The sequence below is a fragment of the Falco naumanni genome, chromosome 14, assembly GCF_017639655.2.
Source record: "Falco naumanni isolate bFalNau1 chromosome 14, bFalNau1.pat, whole genome shotgun sequence".
In the NCBI taxonomy this organism is placed as follows: domain Eukaryota; kingdom Metazoa; phylum Chordata; class Aves; order Falconiformes; family Falconidae; genus Falco; species Falco naumanni.
Window position 1 is genome coordinate 16,188,910 of NC_054067.1, and position 12,494 is coordinate 16,201,403.

The window sequence follows — 12,494 nt, forward strand, 5'->3', positions numbered from 1 at the left end:
GATCCGAGTATACAACCACAACTGAGCACGCTGAGAACCTGGCAGTGCTCTTATTCTTGCACTTTGCAACTCACACCGTCTGCTCAAGTAAGTCCTTATCTGCTTACAACTCTCGCCTGCCAAACATGCTTTGCAACGTGACAGTGAAGAGTTGTGAGTAGCCTGGAAGTCCTGGAACTCAGTATTCCTTGTTTGCTGGCGCGGGGCCGAAACGCGATGCTGGAAGCAAGCGGTGTGTGATCCAGGTGCCAAACTATCCAACTCAGGTCCAGCTCCAAATTCTGCCAAGGCTTTTTTTTTTTGAAGCATGCTGGTTTTGTGTCACTGTGATCCCAGCGAGCAGTGCAATGCACTGAAAAACTGGGCCTTATGAGCTACATTGCCACTTCAGCCGCATTTCTGAGCTTGCTGAGTCCTAGACTTCTGCTCTGAGCAACATCCAAAGCCTGAGTTTATAAAGCCTTCCCGTCTTTTCAACCAAGGACTTTGGCATTGATTAGCAAATGGCTAACAAAGAGAGTGGATGCACTTTTAGTCTTTTATCTACTTCGCAGGTATATTATTTCTCTCATAGGACATGAAATTGTTCTTGCACAAGCAGCAATTTCACTGCTGATTTTTAACCGCCACTCTGGTAGGAAACCATTGCACAGGCATCTAACTGTGGGCCTGTCTGGATCTGCCCAGTGCACAGACCTGAAGCATCGCTTTCTCAGGCTTTGGCTTCTCTTCTGAAGCCTCATCTTAGAAGGTGCAGACTACCCTCAGCTCCCACCACCTGCAGTGAGGGATGGATGCGCAGCGGCACCTCTGTGGATTTCAGATGCCTGGGGGAAGACTTGTAGAGAAAAGCTGCATAATAGCTCCAACACTTTCAGCTTGCTGAGTCTCCTAATAATTCTCCCGTGGGAGGGCGATGCTCTCCCCACTTCTCTGCTGGAGACAGCAGGCAGTCTGTCTCCCGAAATCAGCAACTACACTGATCCCAGCAGAGACAAGCACCTGAACGAAACAGCATCCATCTCTCCACCCCACCGCTCAGCAACAGCACATATCGCTGAGACCGACCAGCACATACCTCCTTAAGGAAGACCTGCTGAAGGAAACCACCCCACCTCCCCAGGGATCTGACCCCCAGCAGCGTCCCACACCACAGCGCGGGGCCAGACAGGCACAGCAAGCCACGGGCTGCTGGTCCCTTCAGCGAGCAGGAGGCAAGTCTGCGAGCAGCAGGCGCTGCACCTACATTGCTAGGCACATCCAGCTCACAACCAACCCCAAAACTCACCGGCAGATGCCCTGGTAACAGGATGAGCCTGTGAGCACAGCCTAAGCCAGGGAGCGCCCATCTGGGCAGTGCTAGCAGGAGCCTGTGATGCTGTGACGGAGACCCACCAAGCTTCTGCCGTGCCAGGCACCAGCCAGCATCCACCTCTGTGCTGCAACGCTGCTGTAAGGCTGAACCGAGCACAGTTGTTTGCATCTGCTGAGCTTAGCTGCTGGCATAATTTAGAGCAGTGTCTGTGGTTCAAGGTGTCAGAAAACATTTAACAGTTTGGGCTAGTCCTACAGTGCCTGGGAACCTCCTTAGAGCCTGCTCCTGTCCCAGCACTGATCCCACGCCTCGCCTGCCTGCTCTTCCACCTCTGCTGTGGGGCAGCAGGAGCAGCCAGGGCTGTCAGCACAACGTCAGGTCATGGGGGGCCAGAGCAGCCCTCCTCACTGTGAAGACGTTGTGTGTTTACCCAGCACAGAGCAAGGTGTTGCGATGAAAAAAGAATGTGCTGCAGCTGTGTCTAAGACCCCGTCGTTGAAGAGAACGAACTATATTGAGGTATGGTCTGCACTTGAGCATTCATGGTAAAAAATGATTTATACTGACGTGCAAATTTAACTAGATGAATCTTTTGATTATTTCCTCTATCTCTTGGTTTGTGCTATTTCCCTGAAGTGGAAAAATGCTCTTTGCCAGTAATTCATTATAAATGCCCCAGCCATTCCCATTAACTACAGCAGGTCTCCGCTGCACTGCTCAGTATTAAAATATGCACAAACTTCTCTTCTCTCCAGCTCACCAAAACCAATTTTTGAATCACTCTGAGAATTTAAACACATTTCAGTTCTCTTGACTATAATCAATGTGCACACTTTATACAATATTTACTTTCTGTGCAGGTACCAAATTTATATATGGCAATCTATTTTACATACAGAGGACAATGTTAGCTGAATGCTCTCTTAGGGTAAATTATATGCAAAATTCTGCACAGGGTATTATATCGAAGTGTTCCTTAAACCTATGTTATCTCTGTACCGAGCGCATCAGACAAGAAATGGTAAAATTAAGCCACGTACAGCAGCTCTATTAACTCAAAAATATTTGACATTCTAGAATAGCCAACAAAGCAAGCGTAAACAACTCTGCCATGTAGCATACTTCTTATTATCCATCCTACAAAAGGCTGAATGCCCTGAATTTCCAATAAACGAGTCAAAAGGGGCTGCAGGAGGGAAGGACAGACTGGGCCCTACCATGCATGGCCAGGGCAAAGGACTGCTCTTAGACAAGGGCACCATCCAACCTGGGAGAAGTTGTAAGCTTACTCACATGTGACACTACTAAATCAAAGGCTTTGGCAAATCACAGGAACCCAGAACAAGACAAGATGGAAAACAAACACTCTGTACATGCTGAGTTGCATGGCTCCTGAGTCCAGCCAGAAGGATGCAACGAGCAGTACACATTTAGTTTTATTGTTTCTGACAATGTACCCAGGCTAAACAAGCACACAATTACATGGGCTGAAATGTTCTCTAGGAGAAATATGCATTTCACTGACAATCATTAAATGGTTTTAAAAACTCTGACATGACGGTTCACAGAAAATACACAGCTAGATGTTCTCAGACTGTTTTGTTGTTGTTGTTGTTTGGGTTTTTTTTATTTGCTGTACTTTGGGTTATGTTTCAACCTATGTAGAATTCAAACAGTACACCCAATTCTCTTCACCTACATACATGCCTTCCCTTTAATGAACTTCACTCAGCTGCTGCTCTGTGTCACTGTGAGCCTCCTCTGTCACATCGCAATCACTTTAATGAGAAAGCAATAGCTCTAGGACTACGTCTGACAAACAGCACCTTAAAATACTTTTCACTCTTTTTTTCAAGACAACAAAAGAACACAAGAACCTCACAGGGCATGAAATCTGAAAAAAACTCAAGTGTAGCATATGTGGTGGTCACCTGAAAGATGCAGTCATTCATAGAAAGAAAAATAAGGTAAAAATAAAAGCCATCATAAAAGACAAAAGGGCATGATTCATTATGTGGTTACATAAGACAGCAGTGCCATGACACTGTTTAAATCATCTTGCAGCAGCATGACACAGGTGTAAGAAGGGATGAATCAAACCCTGTGTTTTCATTTTAAATGGGTGCTCAAGCAACAAACGGCAGGAAGAGCAACAGCTTCAAATAGCTCCTGACAAGGTCCCTCCAAATAAAATTGTGAGGGTAGACTCAGCTTGGGAGATGCGGTCACACAGCTCCCGTTGACTCTGGTAGGAAACTGGCTACAGAAAAACCCCCACATTTCAAATGTGTTGTTCTTGTGTGATATGAAAAGGCATTTTCCAGCTGGTGTGGAGAGGAGGCACACACTGCTCAGGGCTGGGTGAGCAGCGGCAGCATGGCAGGCTGCGGGGAGGACCAAGGTTGCTTCCCTTCCCTGCAGTCCAGGACTCTTAATGTGCTTCTATAACAAATGTAGATAATTATATATTTATTTTAACATAATATGGTGTTTTTTTTGTTTTTTGTTTTTTGTTTTTTTGCTTAGCTGAGTTGCTTCTTTGTCCCCGAGGAGCTTTTATCATTACATTAAAGATCTTATTTTTGCTCTAACTGACAGACACCGCAAACTATCTATAAACTCTGGCAGCCAGCCTCAGATATCTGTTCTCTGCGGATTTATTATACATCACTGATCTCCTCATGGAGCAAATTTACTTCATTCTTGAGTACAGTCACTGGATCAGAAGCAAACCACACTGCAGACTACCTCTGAGGTCAGATACCTGAATCCCCATCCTGGCAGACTGCTAGGGAAGAACAGGCAAGGCCAGTGCCAGAGCTTAACAAAGTACCAAACTGGATCCGCAGATACTCTCCATCTGCCAAAAACTGCAATAGGTTGTGGCTAGGACACATTTTCTACATACACAGGACACTCAGAATCAACTAAGTAAATTTTGTTGCTGCACAGCCCAAACCTAACAAATATGCCATAAGGAACAAGACACAAGAATTCACCACAGTCGCTAAAATGAAAAGCAACTGTGATTTAATATTGCAATTTAGTGCACGATACATGGAAAAGGGACACCTGGCACGTTACACCTAATGTGCTTTTTTTTTCTATGTGGGTGTGGGAAAACACTCAGCTGAGCCTCCATTTATCCCCCCGAAAGGCAGATGTCTTATTTACCTATTTACCAGTGGGGTAATTGCCACGGACTGAATGGCCTCTTTATCAGGAGCAGTGTTTTGGAAGTGTTGCAGGCTAAAAGGCACCATCAGGTGCAAGGCACAGACAGTAGCACAGGGTGAGGAACAGGGATGGCATGTTACTAGGGTGTTTTTCAAACCGTTTACCAAATGAATCTGTAACCTTCAGCAATGCAATCTGAAGGAAACTGTTCTGCACAGACACGAGCATGACTGAAGCACTAGAGTTACAATAAAACCAAAAGAAAGTGATCATGACATAGACCCCAATTCTCTCTCCCTACTGCATTGCATCATCAATGTTAATTTCATTTCTCTCTGGAAATTGTGCAGCTATCTGTTATAGTTATCCATGATTTAAATACATTTCTATTTTTCCCTTTATTCTCCCATCAGGAATTTGACAGTATTTTGTGGGGCTTTTGCTCCTGGTCAATCCCATGTTGCCATCCATCTGCTCCTGACAAAATCCTCCTCAGGAGCACATCCCTGTAAGGGCTTGGAAGCCCTCAGAATGTGTAGATGGATGTCAGTTACTTGAGCTGATCTGTTCCCTGGATTCCCTGTTGGCATCCCTTGAACAGGTGAGTGTTCAGCTCATATAAATCAGCTGAGCTCTCTTGGGACTCATTTCCATCAACCAAGAATCCAGCCCAAAATACAGAGCTGATTTCCCTGTCAGACTGTAGCCCTTGCTGAAGGGACCATGATCAGCAAAAGAAGTGCTAGAAACACTCAAAAAAATGGTGCTGGAGCTACAATTCTGACAGTTTTTGCACAGCAGGTGAAGTAAGGGCAGATCCTCCTCACCTGCCCCCTCCATTCCCTGGGCGCGCTGACAGAGACGTGAGCTGGGTTTTGCCTGCCAAGCAGTTCTGGCAAGTATTGTAAAGCACAAAACAGCTAAACCAGAAGACACCAAGTGATAAACCTGAGATTACTGAGAACTTGGGTGGAAATTCTCTTTATGAAAGTAGATCAACGGAAAATTCACATCCGTCTTTGTGAGTAGTAGTTAAGAATATGAATTTGGAGCGCAACAACATGACAAGTCTGTTTAAGGCCTTGCCAAGACCATAAGGTGCAAGATGAATAAAAGAATAAATGTAAGAAAATATAGCTACTTGATAAAGAAACAAAAATGGCCCTTGTTACTTAGGGGAGAATAGAGGGATGATGGTTGGATTTGATGATCTCAAGGGTCTTCTCCAACCTAAATGATTCTATGATTCTACAATTTTGCAATGGCAACAACAATTAAGTTCACAGATACTAAAGGATTCAAGGAAGACCACATGAAGAACTATCCCTAGTCAATGCAAATAGCAAAAACTACAACCAGAGTGAATCTCTGAGCTCTGCCTAAGATGCCTAGATACCCATTAAACTAGGAGCTGGACTTAATCTAAACAAGGTTTATATTCTTCCCCTCCTCCTCATGTCAAGGGATGTTAGAAGTGATACTTCACCCAAAGTGGTCCCTTTGACCCCAGAGTTATGTCTCGCAATGAGAAGTTACTGCTCTGTTGTAGGTTAACAGTGGCAGAATCTGTCCCCACCCTGTTTTCTGCATCTTTCCAAAATACATCTGATTCTTCCAGGACGCATACAACGAAAAGACGAGACCTACTCGAACCAAGCCGGTTCGCTGTGCATGGTGCTTTAGGTACAAATCCCACCCAGAGACACGACACGAGGTACCACTCCTCATTCTTTGGAGCCCGCAGAGGCCAGCGAGTGGGCAGCCAGACAGGAGAGCAGCTGAGGATGCGAATGTAAAGGAAAACGCACGGTGCAGTCAAAGGTACATTTGCAGTGCAAATGTAAATGACGCTGCGCAGTCACAGGACGGTGACTACACGGGATTAAGGGACTTTGCACAATATGGCTGTGTGGCTACAGTCCTGCAAACAGATCTGTGGATTAACCGCACTAAGCAAATAGTCAGAGTAAAAAGAAAAGCAGAGTTTGATGCCGTTCGCTGAGATTTTACTTTGTGCTGCAGCATAACCACTTCTAATTTGCTTTTGCTCTGGCACATACAAGAGGAAAAATATGCAAAGCTGCCCCTCCTCCCTGCTGTCAGGACTGCAAAACAAATGAGAGATTTGAGTAAGTTTACTTGATTGTTATCACTATTAAAGGCACCTCAGGGGAATCATTCAGAGAAGAGAATAATTTGTAGTGGATAATAAATTAAATTTTCCTCTGTTTTCCTCCTTGGGAAAAATCTATTAGAGACTTTATAATTAAAACTCCTGAACATAGTTCACTAAATGTTTTTAACTGGAAAATGGTCTGTTTTTAAAAATGTCCTTTTTTTTTTTTTTTTCCATAAAACAGTCTTTGCTCTCTTGAGAAACACCACTGAAAATTAATAACTGACATTCTTCATCAACAACTTGAAGCCATAAGATTTTGGCACCTAGTTCCAATTCTATTTGAAAATCCTGGCCAAACAAAAAAACCTTAATTTTTCTAATCCCTTTCAATAACAGTAATAGAGATTATGTGGGAAGATACCGAATGTGTTCAGGCACATATGTGATTCACAAAGGTGTCCTTTTCCCTTTGTACCCCTCACTGATTAGCCCAACCAGTGCACACTGACCGAGAGAGCATCCTTTCTGCTTGGGGTTTTGATTGTGGTTGTTTTTTTAAAAATATTTCACACTTTGAGATAATTAGTTTGCATCAAAGGCACCGTAGTTTGATTCCATACATCCATATGTATTCATAATGGAAATAGAGTAATAAGCTAAAACCAGACTGTCATCACTATACTGAATTTGCTGTCGAATCTTATGTCTATAGCTTACAAACACATTCCTTGAAACAGTAAATTATTAATTTACTAAGTTCTTACCATAATTTCAGTGACATAAAGACTAAAAATGTTTACTTACTGATGTATATAGGTATCCTTCACTGTTCATTGCCAGATACAATTTTGTTTGAACCCCCTGAATCGCCACCACTCGTAAACCCACAGGTATGAGGTTAAACAAAGCTAGGAGAGAAAGGAGATGGAGAGCAAAATTAATCCTTTAGAGTACACAGGTTAGACAGAGAATTAAACCACAATTATCAGAATGAAACAAAAATGCCCATTCATGCATATATGAATTTCTGCAGGTGCCATAGAATAATACTGCTACTATCGTGTTCTTCTATAGAAATTTCCACCAACAGCTCAGAAATTATCTACAGAGGGTATCAACACATCTCCCCCATTCTGACGACAGTGAATTGGAGGTACTGAGGGCTAAAAGGACTTACCTGCCTCACGAGCAGAATCCAGGGTCTGCTGAATAGAGTTGGACATACTTAATTTGGTTTTGTTTTTTTCTGACAATAAGTGCAGAAAAAAAAAAAAAAGTAATCTAGAAACAAACAGAAAGTCTTTCGAAATTATCAGAACTTTTTTTTTTTTTGCAAATTCAGTACATAATTTTGATCAAAAGGAAGGAGCAAGATGAAATTCTGAAAAGTTAAAAACCTTCATTAACATCTCAAAATGTTTCCACTCAAAACTCATTGGGTTTTTTTCTCTTTTAGAGAGGAGAATGGGTTTGAAAAAACAGAGTTAAATAACTGCAAAAAGGAAATGAAATGGTAACATATTCTTTAGATCAAGCCTTAAATCTGTGCTTTCAAAACTGAGCTGCTTCCAATGTTCTCCTAGCGTTTATGCTTGTACACATGCTAACAGTGGCAGTATTTATAAGCAGAGAAACGTCTCTTCAATAACTGAAGATTCCGGTTTGTAAAGTGGCAAATTAAGAAAGAAAAAAAGCAAAGCTCTGCCGCAGTTTAGATTCATGGATACGTTAAAACTGAACACAAGTAATAATGAGTTGAGGACAGTACTCTGTGTTCAATATGTAGGGTTAAAAATAAAAGGGAGTTAAGAAAATTTTCAAGAATTGTTATCATAACCCAAAGCATCTCCTTCCAGCCTGTTGTATAAATGCAGAAATAAGATGAAATAATTACTTGGCTGGAAAACTCTGGTCTGCTTTAGGCTGAAGTTTGGTATATCTGAAGCCAATTTCAAACTGAATTATGAATTTGAAATACTCTTATTTTTCAGAAAGTATAAGCTAAGAATTATGACCCATTATAAAGTCCTTTTTCAGCCTGACAACCCCCAAATGGTCATATTTAATTAAAAGAAAACCTGCAGCTTTGCCAACATTTAATACAGATCCTAAGTTCTGGGGTTGTCAAGAGTGTATCCAAAAAGGAAAGAGCAAACGTATGCATGTCCGTCCCTGATAAAGGCATGGCCAGAACCTAACACTGCGCACTGGGGACAAAGGACTAAATTTTGGTGAAAACAGCCTCTGTTCTAGCAGACAGCTGAACCTCTAGCTCCACGTGCTGTCCTGGGTTAACCTGAGCATCCCAGCGCCTTGGCTCAGTGAAGAGGGGATGCAGTGGGCTTGGGGGGGGGGGGGGGTGGGGGCAGCAGCCAAGGGACACACTCACGGCTGGGCTGTCACACTACTAACTGCGGGTGCTCTGCTCTGAGGCTGGGGCACCTTTCAGGGCTGAGCTTCCTACAGTGGTCGAATATAGCAGAGCAGGTGGAAATACGCAGAATTAATAAATAAATGTAGATCATAAAATCATACCTGTGTTTTTCTTTCCCTCTCATATACACGAGTGTACATGCAGACACAAACACGCACACACGCAGCCCCTCCTCGCACTCACCCCAAGCACAAAATCAACAGAAATGGCTTTCTTTTCACTAAAACAAAATCATCTAGTTCTGTGCAGGTTTTGGTAATCAAAACGTATATTTTTCAGTATGGGAAATGCTAATGACAATGGATTTCTCATTCATTCTACCAAATACTTGAATTTATTTGGGGGAGAAAATATTCCCTGTCTGATTCAGTAAATATTCCCTGGGTGAGCCCCCTTTTGCAGTTCAACCCCAAAAAGCAGCATCTGATCTCTGTGTAGGCAGGAGAGCACAATTTAAAGCTCAGTATCCAGGCAGAACCTGGAGATCTCTTGCGAAAGGTTCTTTCTTAATGGCGTAGTTATGAGTAGGGCAAACGTTTGGCTATCTCCAGCACGAGGGTACGAGTAGGGGCTTTGCTGTAAATAGTGCTTCGAACCTGTCAGCAGATCAGCTCAGGGCAGGGCAAAGCCTGGGACAGCCGTGAAGATACAGCTCCCAGCCACAAGCCAGAGACAGGTTCCAGGGAGCGATTCCTGGCTGCACTGTGCTTGGCAAAGTGTGCAGAGACACGAGGCTGAGTGACTTCTGCCAGGGGAGGGCTGGGGTACCCACTGCGATGGGTGCTCCGCTGCTTCCCGCAGCAGCTGGACGTGTCTCCCTGCCACAAACGTACACCCTCTGTTTTGAGTTTGAGGCCAGACGAGAGCCGGGCACACGCAGAAGGTGGTTTAGCCATCGGTGGCATTAGCAGCTGCTGTGGCACAAACTATCGGATGTTGCAAAGGGGCTGTGGGGGAGGGACACTGGCTCTGCTGCCCACTGCCTCTGCTGAGGGGCAGAGGGACCAGCTGCTGGAGGGGTGCACAGCCAAGCTGTCCTATGCCCGCACAGCAGGACACAGCCAGGCTGCCCCAGCTGCCATCTCCAAGGCAAGGGGACATTGGCATTGCACCAGAAAAAGGGGATTGTCCCCTTTAGCAGCAGCCATTGCTCCCACCATCCTCGCACAGCAGCAAGCCCAAGCCTGGCTTCTGTAACAGGGAGCGGCCTGTCTGTGACCAGCAAACGCTGACTGGGCCAACAGCGGAGCCATGAGCCCCCTCCTGTGCAAGCACCCCGTGCTGCGGACAATGGGTTTGGGATGCTCTCGCATTTCTAGGGGTTGACCCTCATGTGGGCGGATATGACAGCAAAGGTGGCAAAAGAGCCACAGGAAAATAAATTGCCTGTTACTATGTATGCTCTATTTGTGTTAGCATAAAATAATGCAAATAGCATAAAATAATGCAAAGTTATTTGCATCCTAGCCTTTCCATACTACATTTGCACTGTTTAAAATAAGGATACAATATCCATCATAACAAAAAGCTTGGTGATGCCTAAGGGACAGATGATCTTTGCTATGGCCCTTGTGCAATGCAAGCTGGCAGAGAATCAGAGCTGCAAAATAAGAGGCAGTGGGCCGCAGCTGGATTTATGAGTCTATCCATTACTGTGAGGTCTCCGTCATCCCTGGCTTGGCCGCCTGGACCTTTGTACGCTTTCTGCAGGATTTGTTTCCTATACTTTCTTATTTTATCAGTCTTGAAATCTCTTTGTGTTGCCAAAATTGTGGAATAAATTCTGCCTTGATTTAAAACCTTGCCCTATTCAACATATTTAATGAGGCAAAATCTGTTTCTCAGCCAGGAAATTTTTTCCACAAGGCACTTCAAATCACATGGACTCCTGGCTAAAACCAAGGTCTGATGAGTGCTATGGCTCCTCAGATCCATGCTTTGCTTTCTGCCCAAACTGTGCTCCAAAATCTCATCTATCTTTTAAACTCCCTGCAACTGTGGATGTGACCTCGCTTTTGTGAGCCCCGCATGCAGCAGTGGGTCTGCAGAGCTTGAAACAATGGCTCCCAAGACATGAGCCAAGGGGGATCTTCAGGCAAACTTCCCACCCAGCTCTAGGTGGCAAACGATGGAGAATGTAGGCTCCTGGCCCCAGGCAGCTGTCAGGAGCACGGAACACCAGCTGGCTACTGGGGGCCACAAGCTCTCCGCATCCCCACCATAAACAGGGAAGAATAATTCTGAAATTTAAACGAGGCTGACCAATGCTCTGTCTGGAGACCAGGTGGACTACGGCTATGGTTTGCTCTAAAAAATGCAGTTGCAGAGTCGTAGCGCTGTGCAACTGCTCTGCTGGCCACAGCTGAATTTGAGGATGTTCCCCTTATTGTTAAGGGGAGTTTTAATTATCGCACTGCACTGCAAAGCAAATGGTCTTACAGGAGGAGTCCTCCTGCGTTTGGAAAGGGCTACAAGTCGTATGGCTTACCCACAGTGCTCAAATATGGGCTGAACAAGAGATGTCTCTGCAGATATTGAAGAAAGGATTTCAGAGGGCCTGATCCACTTAATATTCCTGTGAGCAAGGCTTTGGAGGAAGCCCCTTATGTGGACTCTGATCCATAGCATAAAATCAATCTCTCTTACTAGCTCCATTAAAAATGTTACAATTAAAACAAATTCTGGACTGCAGGATATTCAGGTCCATACACTTACCTTACATGAAAGAGGAATATATACAAAAGCATGTGGTTTTTTTATGATAAAACACTCCTCTGTTCTGAACACTTAGGTACTGCAGCCCAGCTGCAACCATTTCTGGGATACTTCCATTATATTTAAGTATTCAGCATTTTGGAAGGGTAATATCCAGCAACAAGGAGTTTTTATGATTTGCTTTGGAAGTTATCAGGTTATGGTAAATTTAAGGACACAGTGAAAACAAAGATATCTTAAAAACAGATGCATTTGTACTTCCATAAATTTTACCTTGCTTCAAATCTCAGAATCCCTGTTAGAGGGATTCCAAGGAAAATATTTGAATGAAACCAAAAAAAAGATGCAATTTCAGATATTTGCTCTGGTTTATAACAGAGTAAGGTTTGCCTATTTCTTTTTCTTTTTAAAGATAATTAGGTTAAACCCTGAAATCCTGAAAGATCTGTACTGACTTTTAAAATCACAAATATTAGATCATTCACTTGGAAAAAAAGCAACTTTTAAGGTCCATAAGGATCATTCTTAGCGTAAATGTCATGGCTGCACTGAGAACTCTGTAAGATGGCAGCAGCCGCTCAGCGTTGCACTGATCCAGCCTCCACGCCACCTTCTCCATGGGTGAGGACGGACCTGGAGCCAAAGCTCAGGTGTCCCTACGGATCCCGCTTGCGCTCTGCCCTAAGGCCAGCACCTTCCGTGGCTGCAGACCTCCTCCCACAGCGAAACGAGGT

The 12,494-nt window shown here is 44.0% G+C and overlaps 1 protein-coding gene across 4 annotated transcripts in view; it reads right to left on the reverse strand.

Moving 5' to 3' along the window:
* The window catches only part of FGF13 (fibroblast growth factor 13), a 258,055-nt gene that overhangs the window by 44,398 nt on the left and 201,163 nt on the right, over positions 1-12,494 (reverse strand). For all 4 annotated transcript variants that reach the window (XM_040614722.1, XM_040614724.1, XM_040614725.1 and 1 more), the window contains one exon: positions 7,416-7,519. In XM_040614722.1, the coding sequence (XP_040470656.1) occupies positions 7,416-7,519 (104 nt within the window). The remainder of the gene's footprint in view (positions 1-7,415; positions 7,520-12,494) is intronic.